The sequence below is a fragment of the Sarcophilus harrisii genome, chromosome 1, assembly GCF_902635505.1.
Source record: "Sarcophilus harrisii chromosome 1, mSarHar1.11, whole genome shotgun sequence".
Lineage (NCBI taxonomy): Eukaryota > Metazoa > Chordata > Mammalia > Dasyuromorphia > Dasyuridae > Sarcophilus > Sarcophilus harrisii.
Window position 1 is genome coordinate 452316419 of NC_045426.1, and position 20515 is coordinate 452336933.

Below are 20515 nucleotides of genomic sequence, written 5' to 3' on the forward strand. Positions count from 1 at the left end.
TTTTTGTCTAGAATACACCAAAGCTCTGAAACTTCCATTAATGGCAAATAATCTTGACCCAGAATATTGAAAATAAAAAACAGTTCTAGTGTTCTACAGTTTCTTTCTTATTCTTTGATAAAACTTATAAAATTAGGTTCTATTTAATAGGAAAATAGGATTCTCCTTATATCATATAAAGAAGGATGATAAGAATCCCTTGGGCTTTATGTATCTATCTACCTATCCAGCCATCTATCTATCTATCGATCTATCTGTCATCTATCTATCTATCTATCTATCTATCATCTATTTAAAAATCTCAACACACTTTACCATTCCTAAGTGTCTCATTTGAACCTTACAATCACTAAACCCATTTAGACAAATGAGTAACAATCTCCCATGGTCAGATTAGATTGTGGACAGCTTTGGAGTTCTTCAGTCTTTCAGGGCAGGGTGTTCCTGTCATCCCACTGCTCTATTACAGGAATTCCATCATCATGGAGCCAGCAAGACAAGGAAGTCATGGAGGCATTTGCATGAGAAATGAGCTGTGGGCACTTCTTTTTGTCACTTTAAGCCCACTGCTTTTTAACTCTCATTTTCTGCTATTTCCTGATATGAATGTACAAACAACCATATTATCCCATTTTATCTCCACACACAAAGTAAATGCAAATTAAACTGAAAATTACATTTTATAGCATGAAGCAATCTTTGGCAGGGTAGGTTCTAAAGAGGACACAGCAAAGTTTTCAGAAATATATGTGTATATATATATATATACACATATATTTCTGTTTTGCACTGAACTTTTCAGTATTAATACCTAGGCTTTAGTAGAAATACGTTTTATATTTTTTAAGAGGAAGAATCTAACTTGTCATTTCAATTTACCTGCTTTCGCATTACATCAGTAGCTTGCATGATGTACCGGGGGGGTAATCCATGACTTCTAGCCAGAATTATAGCCTGTTCTAGAGTAACACTCAGAGTGCATCTGTGGACAAAGACAAAGCAGAACAAAATGTTACTTGTAGTCACAAAAATACAGTATCTATATATTCAAAAGAGTACCCTGGAATCTCAATCCATACATACAGTGCCATCTATTTATCTATATAACATATATGTAATAGTTATAACAGCTAATTCTTTTTTTAATAGCCTTTTATTTACAGGATATATGCATGGGTAATTTTACAGCATTAACAATTGCAAAACCTCTTGTTCCAATTTTTTACCTCTTACCCCCCACCCCCTCCCCCAGATGGCAGGATGACCAGTAGATGTTAAATATATTAAAGTATAAATTATATACACAATAAGTATACATGACCAAAACGTTATTTTGCTGTACAAAAAGAATCAGACTCTGAAATATTGTACAATTAGCTTGTGAAGGAAATCAAAAATGCAGGTGGGCATAAATATAGGGATTGGGAATTCAATGTAATGATTTTTAGTCATCTCCCAGAGTTCTTTCTCTGGGAGTAGCTGGTTCAGTTCATTACTGCTCCATTGGAAATGATTTGGTTGATCTCGTTGCTGAGGATGGCCAGGTCCATCAGAACTGGTCATCATATAGTATTGTTGTTGAAGTATATAATGATCTCCTGGTCCTGCTCATTTCACTCAGCATCAGTTCGTGTAAGTCTCTCCAGGCCTTTCTGAAATCATCTTGTTGGTCATTTCTTACAGAACAGTAATATTCCATAATATTCATATACCACAATTTATTCAGCCATTCTCCAACTGATGGACATCCATTCAGTTTCCAGTTTCTAGCCACTACAAAAAGGGCTGCCACAAACATTCGTGCACATACAGGTCCCTTTCCCTTCTTTATAATCTCTTTGGGATATAATCCCAGTAGTAACACTGATGGATCAAAGGGTATGCACAGTTTGATAACTTTTTGAGCATAGTTCCAAACTACTCTCCAGAATGGTTGGATTCGTTCACAACTCCACCAACAATGCATCAATGTCCCAGTTTTCCCGCATCCCCTCCAACAATCATCATTATTTTTTCCTGTCATCTTAGCCAATCTGACAGGTGTGTAGTGGTATCTTAGAGTTGTCTTAATTTGCATTTCTCTGATTAATAATGACTTGGACCATCTTTTCATATGACTAGAAATAGTTTCAATTTCTTCATCTGAGAATTGTCTATAACAGCTAATTCTTATTTAAGGCTTATTATGTGCCAGGTTCTGTGCTAAGTGTTTTACATATTATCTCATTTATTCCTTATGACAACTTTGGGAAATAAGTGCAATTATTACCCTCATTTTATAAATGAGGTAATGGAGTCAAGCTAGACTTAAGTCTTGCCTAGAGTCATATAGTTAATCAGTATTTTAGGCTGCATGTGAATTCAGGACTTCCTGATACCAGGCCCAGGGATCCATCTACTGCTCAACTTAGTGGCATGTGTTGGCAAATATTTATAAATATTATATATGTGTACATACGCACATATAAAATGTCACCTATAATGCATAGAGGATATATATGTGTGTGTATGTATGTATGTATGTATATATATATATATATATATATATATATATATATACATACATACATACACAAATAGCCCAAAGTGTATATTATAGATAACATTAGTTAATAGTTAAAGAATGCTTTAAGGACTTCAAAGTCATTTTCATATAATAGTTATTTGATCCTCAAAATAATCCTATGAGGTATATGCTATATATCTCTATGAGATTTATGTTCCCATCTTACAGATAAAGAAGCAGAAGTTAAGTGACTTGCTTATGGTCACAAGGTGGTATCTGAATTTAACTCAATTTAATATTTTAATATATTTAATGATTTAACTAAATTTAAGTATTTTTTCATTAATCTGTACCTCCTCCTACTCTCACCTATGATGAGGGAAAAATCCCTAAATAAATTTATATATAGTCCATCAAAACAAATTCTCATATTAACTATATATAAAAATAGTATCTCTTTTTATATTTTAATTTCATCAGAAGGAAGAACCATGCTTAATTTTCATTGTTTAGACAGAGCTGTGAACTACATGTAGCCTATGTTCTATGGGTATAACACTACTTCACCACAATCTATACAACATTTATATTTCCACTTTCAAAATCATTTTTGCTACTGTGATAGTCATGAGATAGAACTTTGAAGATGTTTTCATTTGAACTTTGCTAATTGTTAGTAATGTAAAATTTTAAATTGTTAGTAATGTATATTTTCAAATGATAGTTGAAGCTTCCAGTTTTTCTTTGAAAACTACTTATATCCACTGGAAATTAGTATGGCAGAAATTAGGCAGGGACCCAAACTTAACACCGCATACCAAGATAAGATCAAAATGGGTCCATGATTTAGACATAAAGAACGACATTATAAACAAATTGGAGGAACATAGGATAGTTTATCTCTCAGACTTGTGGAAGAGGAAGAAATTTGTGACTAAAGATGAACTAGAGACCATTATTGATCACAAAATAGAAAATTTTGATTACATCAAATTAAAAAGCTTCTGTACAAACAAAACTAATGTAAACAAGATTAGAAGGGAAGCAACAAACTGGGAAAACATCTTCACAGTTAAAGGTTCTGAAAGGCCTCATTTCCAAAATATATAGAGATCTGACTCTAATTTATAAGAAATCAAGCCATTCTCCAATTGATAAATGGTCAAAGGATATGAACAGACAATTTTCAGATGATGAAATTGAAATCATTACCACTCATATGAAAGAGTGTTCCAAATCATTATTAATCAGAGAAATGCAAATTAAGACAACTCTGAGATACCACTACACACCTGTCAGATTGGCTAAGATGACAGGAAAAATAATGATAAGTGTTGAGGGGATGCGGGAAAACTGGGACACTGATCCATTGTTGGTGGAGCTGTGAACGAATCCAACCATTCTGGAGAGCAATCTGGAATTATGCCCAAAAAGTTATCAAACTGTGCATACCCTTTGACCCAGCAGTGCTACTACTGGGCTTATACCCCAAGGAGATACTAAAGAAGGGAAAAGGACCAGTATGTGCCAAAATGTTTGTGGCAGCCCTGTTTGTAGTGGCTAGAAGCTGGAAACTGAGTGGATGCCCATCAATTGGAGAATAGTTGGGTAAATTGTGGTATATGAATGTTATGGAATATTATTGTTCTGTAAGAAATGACCAGCAAGATGAATACAGAGAAGCTTGGAGAGAATTACATGAACTGATGCTAAGTGAAATGAGCAGAACCAAGAGATCATTATATACGTCAACAATGATACTGTATGAAGATGTAATCTGATGGAAGTGGATTTCTTTGACAAAGAGACCCAATTCAGTTTCAATTGATCAATGATGGACAGAAGCAGCTACACCCAAAGAAAAAACACTGGGAAATGAATGTAAACTGTTTGCATTTTTGTTTTTCTTCCCGGGTTATTTTTACCTTCTGAATCCAATTCTCCCTGTGCAACAAGAAAACTGTTTGGATCTGCACACATACATTGTATCTAGGATATACTAGGACATATTCAACATATATAGGACTGCTTGCCATCTAGGGGAGGGGGTGGAGGGTGGGAGGGAAAAATCGGAACAGAAGTGAGTGCAAGGGGTAATGTTGTAAAAAAAAATTACCCTAGCATGGGTTCTGTCAATAAAATGTTACTATAATTAAAAAAAAAGAAAAGAAAAGAAAAAAGAAAACTACTTATATCCTTTAAACATTTATATAGGCTAGAATAGCTCTTAATCTTATAAATTTGAAATCAGTTATTTTTATATCTTGGTAATGAGATGTTTATCAGAGAAACTTGTTGCAAATATTTTTTTTCTTGATAACTTCTTTCTCTTTAAATTTTTACTTTGGGTGATCTTAAATAAAAATGTTTAAGTTTTACATAATTAAAATTGTCCATTTTATCTTGTGCGATTGTCATTATTACTATAGTCATGAATAATTTTCCTATACATCAATCTAAAGCTAATTTTTTTTCTTGTACCATTAACTTATTTATATTTTAACTTTTAAATATAAGTAATATATCCATTTGGAGCTTATATTGGTGTATTATGTAAAGTATAAGTCTAAACTTAATTTCTGACAGATATCTGTTCAGTCTTTACAGCAGTATTTCTCAAATAATAAATATTTTCCACAATAATTTAAGAAGGAAGTATCTTTGGGTTTATGAAACACTGTGCTACTGTGTTTGTTTGATTCTATATGTTTTATTCCTAATTTGTTTAAATGTGTGTTCGCTCTCTCTCTCTCAAATCAGTACCAAATAATTTTAATTTTGAACATTGATTTGCAGTACAACACATTCTTCCCCATTTTTTTATTACTAACCTTGAGATCCTTGTCCATTTGATCCCCCATGTAAATTTCATTTTTTTTGTTATATAAAATCTTTTAGAGTTTTATTGGTATACATTAAATATTATATTTAATACATTAATATTGTTACTTTTAATTAAATTGACTCAAAATACCCATAATTAACTAATATTTCATCAAACGTTTAGGCCTGTATTACTTTGGAATTTATTTGTGCAAATGACTTGATTAGTACCTGAGTAAATGCTGGGAGATATACTTCTGAGTATTCTTTTTAAGCATGTATAGTTATTTTAATGGCATTTCTCTTTCTAGCTCTTCCTGAGTGAATGTGCACATACATATTATACATACATATTTAGACATATGTATATGATTCTAAGTATACAAATATGAATACTGATGGTTTTGTGGATTTCTCCCATGTCTTAAAATTTTGGGAAGTTGCTAATTATTCCTTCAAAATTTTAGTTACGTCTCCAAGTATGAAATATTATGCCAGTAATATTCCTTGAATTTCTTCTTCTTCCCTCTTTTTTTTCCTCTCTCTTCCTTCCCTCTTTTCTTCCTTCCACTGCTAAAACATGATGTTAACTAGTAATAGTGTTAAGGGGAATACTTTCTTTATTCCTGATAATATTGGAATAGTCTTTTTTCTCCACAAATAATTTTGTTTTTTTAATTTGGATAAACAGTACTTGCTAATTTATTCTTATGATTTTTAAAAACTATTTTTCCAGAAATAAGTAGTAGATTTCATCAGAAGTCTTTTCAGCATCTATATGTAATATAATTATATGGTTTTTATTATTTATACTAAAAATGTGATTTATTATATTTATAGTTTTTCCTATTTTGAGCCAACCTTGAATTCATGGTATAAACCCAACTTGGTCATAGTGGTCATTTTTCTAATATGGTGTGGCAACAATTTCCTAATATTTTATTTAAACTATTTGTATAAACATTCATTAGGGATATTGGTTTATGGTTTTCCTTTTCTGCTTTGTCTTTCCCTAATTTAGGTATCAATATTATATAGTTATACCACAGAAAAAGTAGGAAAGATTCCCTTTTTTTTCTTGTTTTTGCAAAAAAAATTATGAAATATTAGAAGTAATTGTACTATGAATGTTTGATAGGATCTGCTTAGAAACTCATCACATGCTGGAATTTTTTACTTTGTTACTTAATTTTATCACTTGTTCAACTTTTTTTTCTAATATGGAGTTATTTAAATAGCCTGTTTCTTCAGCAATTATGATTTTAGTCATTTACTAGATCACAAGTATTAAACTATCCAGAGACAATAAGAAATTGTGAATTGTTCTGCATGGTCAAAGCAAAAGCCTTCAGTTAAGATCAATATATAAAAATCAATATTAAAACCACTATAAAATAAAATGTTTCCATTGTCAATAAGAAAATTTACTAGATATTCAAATATTTTTGTGAATATATAAAAACTGAGGATTAACAAGAGACTAACCTAGACATTTCCATTCAGAACCTTAATGACTTGGAATTTTGTATTAGTATTTATATACTAAGGTTAGAATAATACACCATACAATATTCTTTATACCACTGCTGTTCTCATCGTATATCTTATAGGTATTTTATATCTTCTAAAAGGAAAATATTACGATGTTTATCATTCATTTTTGCATTTTGTGAAAAGTTTATAGTTATACTATAATGAAACTACAATGAAAATGTACTATCCTATTAATTTGGTGCTATAAATAAAGGCTATCTTAGAACTATATGGGAGTATATATTTATGAATGTATTAAAAACTATTGTACTAATATATTTACTATTGTAAATAAGGCCCTTTTGTGTAGAAAATACCTCTCTACAAAGTTTGCAAGGAAAAGTGAGAGACTTGGATTCTAGCATGCTTAAGGAATTAGTTTCCTTTCTTATTTTCAGCTTTTCTTTAAAAGCACCTTTATACATATTTTTCATTATTTTATGTTTTCCATCCCATAGTTGCAATTTGTTTCTTGAAAAAAAAATTTATCTCTTTAATCCTCTAAAGTATTTCCTTGAAGTTGGGTTATTTGAACCACATATTTGGGCAAAGGGGGTAAGAGAATCTAGAACTGTCATTTCCTCTTTGTGAGTTAATTCTCTCTATGAACATATAATTTAGGGTCTTAGTTGGCTGGGACATTTAGATGATAAATAATGGCTTCACACTGTCACATAGACATCATGTGCTAGGAGCAACACACACACACACAAACACACACATACACACATATGTATCTTCCTGACCCCAAGACTACCCTTATAGTCAATATTCCATGCTCTTTATCATTATTATTAAAATAATTCTGTTTTTTCTAATAGTTGTTAGGAGCCTTTTTGTTACTTTACCCCTTTACTTTGTAATTGCTCTGATTGACTTTTTTGCATGATTCTCCAGCTCCCTAAATACCTTCCTTAGCTCCCCTGTTTTGATTATCTCATTAGATTTTTTTCTGTAAAGAAAATAATTTATTCCTTCAAAGATTTGTGATTTTTCAGTATTGATATTTCCTTTGTTGATATTGATTTTCACCTCACTGTCTTAATAAGATGGTCTTTATGAGCTGCTCAGACCTCAAAGTTCCATTACTTTATATGGTAAATCTCTGACATCATTTCTCCAAACTTAGTCTGGCTCTTTGACAACAGATGTACAATTGGATCCTTACTCTAATTCTTTATAACTTGATAGGATTTGCCAGAGCTTATTTTCTGTACCCATAGCTTTCAAAAACCTATTGTTACATTCATATGATGATATGTCCCCCAGAAAGAGCTTTCCTGAAGAATGTACAAAACAGATATAGTTAAATATCTTTAGTTGTGTAATCAAAGTACAAAAAGTTTATCTAAGGCATATAGAATAATATTGTAATTATGAATTTTTAAAAGTGGGTAAAGAGAATTGTACTATCACATTAGAAATAGCTGGATGGCTTTACATTGTATGCATAGGAATAATCAATTGTTTTCTTATGAATAACATGTTCAGTTTCATTGGCTGTTAAATGACTCGAGCAACAGCCTTCAAATTAGTTTTTCAGTGGCACTCATTTGAAACCCTTAACAATACCCTAATGGGTCAGTATTTTATAATTAACTGCTAATAGAATATGTTCTCCTTGCCAGTAGCAAATGCAGTTTATCAACCCGATATGATTGAGATTGCTTTTTAAGTGTGTAATTGATATAAAATAACAAATACTAATGAATATCAAGAAGTAGAATTGAAAGCTTAAAAAATTTAATTCGCCCCAAACTATTTAACTGTCAACTTCTGTGAAAGAACATAGATTTTTTTTTCTTCCTCTAATATAATGTCTCTAGCACTCCAATTTTAAATTTCCATTGACTAAGATTTCAACCAATAGATACCATTATGCCATTACATTATAACTAAAAAAATTTTAAAAATCTTCACTTCTTCCCTAAATTCATTGAAATTTATTTCTGGTATGCTGATAAAAGGATACACTTCCTTTCTCTGTTTGTAATAAGAATTTGCTTGTTGCAAAGAATTTTAACTAGAATTTAAATACTTTTTAATCTATTTCCTTTATTCGTTTATACTGAGTTATTCTTTTGGGTCAAGGTATGAATGTCCTTGCAGTTTCACTACTCAGCACTATGGCAGCAAATTATCTTTGTAGCATGAGAAAGAGAAATGTGCTCCTGAGTGCCATCTGACTTTTTTTTTTTTTTATAAAGGTGTTATTTTCAAAAAAGGACTATGTTTCTAGATGAGATATCACCAGGACCAGGGCTTTGCTCTCTGTCTCAGTATATCAAAAGTGCCACTCATTTAGAATTCATAATTACCTGCAAAAAAAAAATGATACCTCTAACAGAAAATCTAGTTTAAATTGGAAAATTTTCTTTGAACTTGTGTTATTGTGCTCCTGCCTACAGTTTATTAAATTGACAGAGATGATGCCCTCTTTCACAGAATATCTGCCATGGAGATTTGTTTTCCAATATGCTCACAATGTAATTTTGAAACAATCTCAAATGTCAAATGTCAGGACAAAGATAGGGAAATGGCAAGAAATGCTGACAGTCATTATAAATGACTGGTGTCCCAAACAAGGTCAAATCCTTTCCTTAATAATAGCACACAGAGGTCAGAAATGAGACTGAAATTAAAAATCTAAAAGGTTTGTTGTCACCCCAGTTTTCTTGGCTCATAAGCTTTTACAGATTTCCCCAACTATTTCATTGTAAAAGCTGAGTGGAAAAATCCAACACTTGAAGAAATCATTTTAAATTCTGGCAGTCTCTGGAAGAATTTGGGTCCACAAACCAGCATGCAAATGATTTTTCAATGATGCATGAATATGGTGTCGGCATCAGATACTACAAGCTCATTTTTTCATTTTTCAGGAATTCCTTCAATATTAAATTACAAAGACTTAATTTAAACGAATATGTGCATGGGGTGGGATGGGGGTATTATGTAAATATGGAAGCATATTTGCATACAATTACATGGTTTATAAATTATATTTTGATATATATGCTTATAAAAGGCACATCACATTTCTTCTACATGTTGGACACTTATTAGATTATGTCAATAAAATAGGAAAGCAATGTCATATTCTGTACAAGTTTGCAGTTTTAAAATTCAGAAAGTGATATGTAAACTTTATTAGCCTTAAGAGATAAATACAGAAAAAAAGAAAGGAAGAGAACTAAAAAAGAGAGATAAATAGAGATGCATTCAGTGACTATGTTTCATGGAGTAAGACAGTATAACATTGTTTGAAGCTCTGAAGCTAAAGTCTCTTTCCAATCAAATGTCCTGTAAGATTGATTATTTTCCTTTGAAGGGATAAGTATCTAGAGAGAAGTATTGATATAAAGATGAGTTCCCTGATTAGTGTTCCATGGAACTAAATGAATAGGAGTTAAGAAACTTCCTAGGCATTGATCCTTTTTCTTTCTAAAATATTCAATATGCAATTATGTGCATATATATATATATATATAACTATAAATATTTGATTTTTAAGTTGAGTTGCCATGGGGGGAATAGATCTAAAATCCTCTATTTTGCTTTATAATTTCTCTTTATTCCCTTTCTCCAGGAAGCATTGTAATCCAGATGAGCTGTTATGATTTCCATCAATACTCAAGTCTTGTGTATTGTATGCATAAATTAATAACAAGCATTGTGATAAGTGTTTTACAAATATTGTTTCATTGATCCTTATAAACCTAAGAAGCAGGTGCTATTTTCAACACCATTTTCCAGAGGAAGAAACTGACCTAAACAGAAGTTAAGTGACTTACCCAAAGTCATAAAACTAGTTAATATGAGGTCCTATTTCAGTTCAGGTTTGGAAACCAAACTCCAGGCTTGATATCTCCTGGCTGCTTAAAATTAATTTTGGAAATTGTGCCCTAATGTATGTCAAATCTTCAACACTTGTTGAACATTTAACACATACACAAAAGTATAAAGGATGTTTTGTCAGTGCCTTAGATTATAATGTTCTTGATGATTGTAATTTGCCCTATATACCGTTTTAATATTTGTAAATAGAAACATACATTGATCCACTTATTCATCTATCTAGTTTAGCCAGTTGGATCTCAATGACTTCATTTGACAGTTGAAAGAAACTGAAGACCCTGGACGTTAATTTAAGTTACTTGCACAAAATCACACTTGAAGTATGATATCAGGCTTATAACACAGGTTTCCTGATTCCAAAAATAATGGTGTTTCTACAGTATTACTTTGTCTCCCACATGAGGGAACTGGAGATTCTGAACTTGGAGAAGAGATAACATGAGAAACAGGGGAGGTAAAAGCTGTATTCAAAGAATCAAAGGTTTGTCATAAGGAAAAGAATAAGTGCCTTTTGCATGATCCAAAAAGCAGAACTAAAAGTAATGAATAGAATTAAAAAAGGAAGTAGATTTGGCCTTTTCTTAATTCATAGTTCTTATCCATTTTTTATGTCATGAACTCAACTATCAATCTGGAAACATATATGGACTATTATCAATAGAATATTTGAAAATTCATGAATCGCATAAATAATGAAGAGCAAAATGCAAAGAATCAAGAGAACACTGTATACAATGTTGAATAACAATATTGTTTTAAGAAGAACTATAAGCAAATAAGTCATTTTGACTAAGATAAATACCCAAAATATTTACAAATGATCCATGAATTAAGATGCTATTTGCATTCAGAAAAAAAACCCTGATAGATGTACAAGTAGAATGATTTTACACACATATATACACATATTTGTGTCTAATGGTACCAAATGACAACAAAGGAAAGTTACATGATAACTTAATTGTATATTTTAAAGGAACAGCAAGTTGTACGTAATAAATTTGCAGCTTCATGTGCCATCATCTTTTTTTCTAGTCTACTGTTTAGAAATGCTTATTTTATTTCTTAAGTTCAGAATAAAATAAATATTTTTTAAATGAACTGGAAATAAAAATCTACCTGAAGACAAAAAAAAGAGAGAGAAGAAAAGAAAAAGAAAATGCATGAAGTACATAAACTATAAAGGAAACCAAACATGTTAAAATATAAGTATCAAAATATTTTAAATGATCATAGACACCAGGCTAAGAACTCATGATGTAGGAAAATATATTCTAACAATTATAACTATACCAAAGTATGATGATCTACTTTTAGAAGTAGTGGGTCACTAAAGATCTTCAAGCAAAGGCTAGATGACCACTTATAGGGTATGTTGTAGAGAGGATTCCTATTTAGGATGGTTTAGATTATTTATGAAATCCTTCACAACTTAGATTTAAGTTGTTCCACTATATCTCCTTCACTTATTTACTAGGCTCATGCAATTCTTTCTGGATGGAAATATTTTTGTTCCTGACTGGTGCATATGATTGCTTGCTTGTTTTTGTTTCTTTGTTTGTTTGTTTTTGTTTTGTTTTGTTTTAACCAGAATTTGTACTGTATTACCTTTCCTGTTTGATATGTTAACAAACCACTGAGGAAAAGTTTAATAGTGAGCTCAGGTTCAATATACAGTCAAGGTTAGAATCAAGAAATTGCATTGGTTAGGGTAGAGATGGGAGAGTTGGGGAAGGTTGGTTTGTGGTAAGGAGAGGCAGTTATCAGATTTAAAATCAGAAATCAAAGCAAGAATCACAAATTGTAACCAAAGACCAGAAAAAGTATGAAAAGACAGCATAATAAAGCTAATTCCTGATCTATCAGAACTCTCAACTTCCCTGTTTTTTCTGGAGAGTTGCCTAATACACTGGGAAACAGGTATGGGTGAAACATTATTAATCAAAAATGTATACCTAGTAGCTAGATTTTGAAAGTATCACCCTATGTGTCTGATAGCTGGATGATTATGTGGCATATGATGCCACTGTGAGTGTGCTAAGTGAAAGGACAGTAGAAAAATTATAAAGAAAAATTATACATATAAAAAATGTGGCTGCCACAATAAAACAGATGTTACAACCTATTGAAAGAATTTTTTTTTCTTCATAAAGTTCAATTGAATCTCATCCTTCTCTAAAATTTGTGTGACATTTATTAGTATAGAATTGGAACATAAAATTCTTTGAGGGAGGGTATTTTGTTCTTGTTGCTTTTAATTTATATTTCCAATGCTTACCAAAGTACTAGATACGCAGTAGGTTTTTATGAATGCTTGATTATTGTGTATATAGTTCAATTAAAAATTAACCATATATCATATGAGTATCCTTTGTTTATATGAACTTATTAAATTTATTATTTTAAAAGTTACAGACTTTCTCTCTTATGTTTCCCTATTGTTCACTTTTAGAGTCTTTATCTTTTGATAATGGTTATACTACTCAGCAATTAGGCTGAAGAGGATAAAACTCAATTAAAGACCCTGAGCATAAACAGATAAAAAAAATCAGGAAATATGTTAATAGCCGAAGAGAATACAGTTTCCAGATTAGAATAAATACTCCAGATACCTATAATAAATATTATGAGACCAAAAAAAAATGAATCAATATGTGATCTGACATGGAACCTTGTGAATTACCAAATGTCTCAAGTCACTACAGGATATTCCCAAATGGTTTAAAATAGAAATAAAAATTGTGAAAACAGAATTTATAGTCTGCACATCAGGAATAATTTGCTGATTATGAAAATTTAAATACCCAGTTGACAAACCTCATCAAAAGAAACAAAGGAGAGAATAAATAGTTCAGAATACAAATATGCAGTATAAACAATGTCATATATTAAATAATATTTTGCTTCTTCTTTAAGAATCAAATAGATAAAAATGTGTTTATCAGACTATCCATTGGCAATTAGAAATTATTAAAATAGGGAACATCTAGATGACACAGTGGTTAGAGTCCTGGCCCTGAAGTCAGGAAGACCTGAGTTCACATCAAGTTTCAGATACACAGACAAAGAAATTGAAACTATTTGTAGCCATATGAAAAGATGCTCCAAGTCATTATTAATCAGAGAAATGCAAATTAAGACAACTCTGAGATACCACTACACACCTGTCAGACGGGCTAGAATGACAGGGAAAGACAATGCGGAATGTTGGAGGGGATGTGGGAAAACAGGGGCACTAATACATTGTTGGTGGAATTGTGAATACATCCAACCATTCTGGAGAGCAATTTGGGACTATGCTCAAAAAGTTATCAAACTGTGCATACCCTTTGATCCAGCAGTGTTACTACTGGGCTTATATCCCAAAGAGGTCATAAAGAAGGGAAAGGGACCTGTATGTGCATGAATGTTTGTGGCAGCCCTCTTTGTAATGGCCAGAAACTGGAAACTGAGTATATGTCCATGGCTGAATAAATTTTGGTATATGAATATTATGCAATATTATTGTTTGGTAAGAAATGACCAACAGGGTGATTTCTGAAAGGCCTGGAGAGACTGATGCTGAGTGAAACGAGCAGGGCCAGGAGATCATTATATACTTCAACAACAATACTATATGATGATCAGTTATGATGGATCTGGCCATCTTCAGCAATGGGATGAACCAAATCAGTTCCAATGGAGCAATAATAAACTGAACCAGCTACACTCAGTGAAAGAACTCTGGGAGATGACTAAGAACCATTACATTGAATTCCCAATCCCTATATTTTTGCCTGCCTGCATTTTGGATTTCCTTCACAAGCTAATTGTACAATATTTCAGAGTCTGATTCTTTTTGTACAGCAAAACAACGGCTTGGTCATGTATACTCATGGTGTATCTAATTTATACTTTAATATATTTAACATCTACTGGTCATCCTGCCATCTAGGGGAGGGGGTAGGGGGAAGGAGGGGAAAAACTGGAACAAAAGGTTTGGCAGTTGTCAATGCTGTAAAATTACCCATACATCTAACTTGTAAATAAAAAGTTATTATTAAAAAAAAAAGTTTCAGATACAGACGCTGGTCAAGATACTTAACCCCAATTGCTCTCAAAAAATTTAGTATTGTATACCAATATCTATGTGAGAGGAATGAAAATAATGAGCTTATTAATTAGGTTAGCAAATAATAAGTTGACAATAAATAGTTTTTCTTAGTAACCAGAGACAACTGAATGTGGCAATACCTTTATAAATGTGGATGTACCTGACAGGCAGATATCAACACTAATTGGTCAACAACCAATGATGGGGTGGACATATTAATGAGAAGGCAGGCTGAATACCTTCAGCTCCCTCTGCTGAGGAGGTAGCTTGGTGAGGCTCAATTGCCTCCAACTAACTAGACAAAGGCATTTCTTTCTGCAGATCACTCTCACTTCCAGCTATCTAGACAAAGGGATCCATCTCTAACTAGGTCATATAAGTTTAACAATGGGATTTCAAAGTCGTGACCCTAATTCTTTTTAGGGCTAGGTTCCCTTTACAATTCTTTTTATAATTTAAACAGAAATAAGCTCTCCCAGTTCAGTGGTCTTCTACCCAAGATTGAAAAAAGTGTTCCCAGAATTAGGCTAATTCATCATCAGTTCTGTCCTTCAGAGACTCATGGACCAACAAGGTCTGGACTTTGAGTAAACAAAAAAAAAGAAAGACCCAGAATCCTGAGGATAATAATTGGTTATTAACAATCATTTTTTCTCATATGGAAAACCAATTCACAAAAAAGTAAATGATTTTTGAATAGGATATTAATAACTATAAATAAGGTATGATCTGAACTGAGCCTCCAACTAAAAAATCACATCGTTTAAGAAAGTATTAGGGTAGAGCACCAACCCTGAAGTTAGGAGGACCTGAGTTCAAATCTGGCCTCAGACACTTAACATTTCCTAGTTGTGTGACTCTGGGCAAGTCACTTAACCCCAACTACCTCAGCAAAAAAAGAGAAAAGAAAAGACAAGACAAGAAAAGAAAAAAGAAAGTATTAGTTTCATAGATAAAGGCAAAAAGTTACATCAGGATAAATAGATGAGTAGTATATGAAACTCAGAGGCAACATTATACTGAGGAAAAAATACTAATGTATTACAATAATCAGTGAACTTAAGTTTAAACCTTCCCTTGATGTTTAATATGTATATGACCTTAGATAAAACACTTAAATTCCTTATGTTTCCCTTTCTTCATCTGTAAAACAAGAGGGTTTGTTTGACTAGATGGCTTCAGTAATCTTTTCCAGCTTTAGATTTATGATTTATCCTAGCAATTTTCTCTTGTTCATACAACTAATAAATTTCAAAAGTAGGATTTGAACCTCAAAGCACCAGGAGATAGCCCATGCATCATATTAATTAATGTCCTTTATCTCTTAGTCATAGCCACTATAATCAGGAAAAAAAATGTCCCTCAAATCAAAAATTTACACACACACACACACACACACACACAGATCCCCCACCTGCCATTTTCACTCAATTGAATTCACTCAGACTATTCCATTGCTTAGGTTAAGATAAGTAAATTCTTTTCAATTCCCATTAGGCCCTTGGCATTTAGCAAAAGCACTAATGCAGTTTACTTTTAATTCATCTCAGAATTCATTTTGACAAGTGAGTCATTCATGAAAATAATATATTGAAATGCTGGAGGTAGTCTATATTTTACTTCATTACTTAAAACATTTATAATTCATATAGATATTCCCCTCATCAACACAGAACATAACCTTAACCTCTCTACAAGTTAATAAATGTATTTTTCATTACCTAGTGCAAGTTAAACTCTCCAAACTTAGACACATTGCTTCTGGGACAACAAAATACAACTAGGGACTGAGCCTATTCTTTCCTGTTTCCTATTTGGGATTCTCAGGCACTTAGAATCTCTTGGAATGATCTTCCAGAACTTAAAGGTCTTCCTATATCACAAGGAACCCTAGCATTTAGCAGAGCATTTTTTTCTCTTTTCACTAATGTGATATTTTTGTTTGCATTGTAGAACCCAAATTTAAATATATAAAGATTATGTGTTATTACTGGTAAATTCAATAAGAGAAGATTCCTAAACTAAGAAGGGGAAAATAAAATGATTTAGTTATGTCCTTATATTTTTCTTCAGATTCATGATATAAACTTACTTGCATCTAAGTTTAATTTAATACTTTAATTATTTTAAAAATATTATTGCACTTTAGCTTCACATAAGTACAATTATAAATGAATACATAAAATGCTCTTGGGAAGGCATATTTCTCATATTTAAATTAAATTGTAATAGATTACACTATCTCCAAGCTAACAACCATAATATAAGCCATGTAAATGATTGGACATTTTTAATATGGCCACATGAAAACTTGACCTTTATACTAAAATTGTACTTCAAAATCAACAGAGACCTATTGATATACTTAATATTCATATTTATACTCACTGTTATCAAACACAAACTCAAGTCTCCAAAAAGGTGTATTATATAGGAAGTTGGGCATTTATACAGAGACAACAACTTCTTTGAGACACAAAGGCCACGTGCTATATAATTAACTATCAAGCACTTTTAGGAATAAAGCCATATGGGTTTTTTGGCTTTGAGCTCCCTCTAGCTAGGGTTGATTTATTTCCTCTTTGTAAGTTTTTGACAACAGTGTCTGTTTTAGAATGTTAGCTAATCAGCAAGTTACTATCCATTCCAGAAATGCCATACATTTTGTTGTCTGGAATTTATACTCTAGTAGAACATTAAACTACATGGGGAAAAAAATTAAGGCAGCTCTAAAATACTAGCTGAAAAGTCAAGATTTTTTCCTGAAATTATGAATTGACAAAGGACTTCCAAAATCTATGTATATTACTAATTTCACAAGTTGAAAGCACAATTAAAATCGCATTATCAGTACATGGTAAAAAAAAAAGAGAGAGAAACATATATTCTTTTTTCATTTAGATTTGGTATCAAGAAAATACTTCCAATGATGCTATATGTTTGTGAATCATAAACTATCCCAAACTCCAAGAATCGAAATTACTGATGACCTAAATGGTAATGGGGAGATTCAAGATGGAAGCAAATAGCATGACATATACATCCTATGATTAGATATTTTCAAGAAGCAGTATCATTTTAATGTGAAAATGTATCACCAAAATAGATGTCTTAGTCATACAAATTAGGCAAAAGAGGTCTAGCTTTCTAGTATAACCATTACTAAAGGAGAAGCACTCCAAAAGTGAACAATGGGGGAACATAAGGAAAAAGAGATAGAGGGAATAACCACATTAATACAATGAAATAGTGAAGCATTCATACATTTCTCTTTTTTCCCATCCTTTATAAAATTAACTTAATTATTAAAATCAACAACAACAATAACAACAATAAGTAGAGAAGTACCATAAGACCAACCCATCCTCAAAGGATAAGAGAAAAAACAAACAAACAAAGAAAGCTATTACTTCAATGTTCTTTTATATAGATTACGTGTCCTTGTATGTATATGTAATAAACATTTTGCACTCAGTAGTTCTGATTTTTTTAAATCATGTCATTTTCTCTCCTCATTCTATGGCAGTCAATTATTTTTCCTCCATTTAAGGCTAACATTGTTCTTGCTCAAAATACTATAATAAAAAAGTTATTAGGAATTGCATTAGCAGTGCTTTTTTGTGATATTTTACTATATCAGTTATCTTTTAGCAAATTAATTTTGAACAGTAAATAATTAGTGTCTGTCAGAACTTCAAGAGAATTGCAAAGGTGAAAGACTGTGGAACATTGTCAATTTGCAACTTCTACCTATAAAATATTTCATTTGAAAATGGGGAATTTGTGGCAGATGGCAGACACAACAGTGCTTGTGCAACTCATTTCCTTTTTATTGTGTCTTGTGGACTTTCAAGTCAAGGAGAGATGTATGAGTTCAAAAATATATTTGCTTAAAAAAATGTGGCTTTTAGTATTTTCTCTATAAAATATTATCATTCTTATCTCTTATAGTAATCAAATTTCTTGCTTCCAAATATTGAATATATAGTATTGAAAAATCTCTTTGCAACTTTAATTGAATGACTTATTAAATATTACAACTGCTTATTGTTATGGGGTGATATTTTCTCTATCTCATTCAATTATCCTGAATTTAGATAGAACTTTTAGAGCTGATAAAATTACATATTGACTAATTCCTTAATATATTCTATTGTTTTACACATGACATACCCTATGTTCAATTAATAGGGAGATGCCTGCTGTTCATATATTGATCTTCCATGCTTCATTCACCTTTAGCAATGCCTTCAAAATAAATAAAGGGCACAACATACTTCTAGAAAATATATAGAGTTTACAAAAAAACTAACACATATATTGTTTTTTTTTCCTTCTTCTAGTAGAAATTTATTTTTTTATTTATCTTAGTGCACATTACTTTATGAATCATGTTAAGAGAGAAAAATCAGAGGAAAAGGAAAAAGCCATGGGAGAGATAAAAAACAGAAGAAAAAATAAATGAACGTAGCATAAAATACATATCGTTGTTCCAAAAGTATGGAGAATACATGATTGATTAAATGAAACATCACAAAAAAATAAGAATGAATTCCTCCATGTGTATATGTCTGTGTGTGTATACATACACACACATAAATTGATATAAGCATAACTATATATGTTTTAATAAGGCATAAATTCTCACTTAAGGTAACAAGTATTTTTTTCTTAACCAGTACCTGAGAAAGCATAACACAGCAAATAGAGATCATTTAGTCTTTGCTTGAAAACTTTTAGTAAGGTGGAATCTGCAACCTCTTGAGGTAAATATATATTTCTCAATGAATAAAATCATGAACCTTATTTTAACACTCATGTCCCAAGGAATTTCTGAGCTGCAGTAAAATAGTAATTGTACTAAAAAGATGCGTCATCATTCAGTGTAAAACATAAATTAGAAAGGTAAATTGTACTATTCATACTGGATCATTTAATATATAACGAAAAAAATTACTGAAGCTTCCAATAATTTGGCAGCGAATAAAGCATTTTATAGAAATTGTAGAATTAATATTTACATATTTAAATTAGGGCTGAATGATGTTTATTCTCTCAGCTTAAAAGTAAGAAGGTTAACTAGAAATTGAAAAGAAAATAAAGAGATGGTAGACAATAAATAACATTGTGAAAAATAATCCAGATAAGAAGTGATGAGCTGGTGCTAAATGTGAGCATGCATCAGCAAAGCCAAATGGAATACTTCACTTACTCTATATATCTTTAAGGCAAAAAAGTAATCATGTCTAAGGGTTACATTTTCAATGCAGTGTAGGGAATTAGCCATGAAAGTCCCATTATAGATAATGAGACTTAAAATTTCCACTTTATACTTCCTGAAAATTCTAAACTCCTATTCTTAAACATAAACTTAAAATCTATCATCATGTACACATATTTTATGCTACCTACTCTCTCTTTTTAAAAATACACTAAGACTTTGTTGAAGTCTTTGCTATAGTTTCACATTTGAGGTTAATGTATAGGTTATCACTGAGCTTCCTGTCAAGGATAACTGGGTTTTCAGGCAAGGACCCATTTAGTCATAGCAGTACTATAGATTCAAAATCTTGGTTAGATACAAGCCATGCCTTTAACATAAGGAACCTGATTTGAAAATGGTCCCACCTCTCATCTCCATTTCCCCATTTTAGATTTTATATTAGACAATCATTTTTCTATTGTTTCTGACTCAAGTGAATGTT

General features: G+C 31.5%; 1 protein-coding gene across 1 annotated transcript in view; it reads right to left on the minus strand.

Annotated features, from left to right (window-relative positions):
- Window positions 1-20515, minus strand: part of PREX2 (phosphatidylinositol-3,4,5-trisphosphate dependent Rac exchange factor 2) — a 411213-nt gene that overhangs the window by 23591 nt on the left and 367107 nt on the right. The window contains 1 exon segment of the mRNA XM_031946290.1: window positions 880-982. Within this exon segment, the coding sequence (XP_031802150.1) occupies window positions 880-982 (103 nt within the window).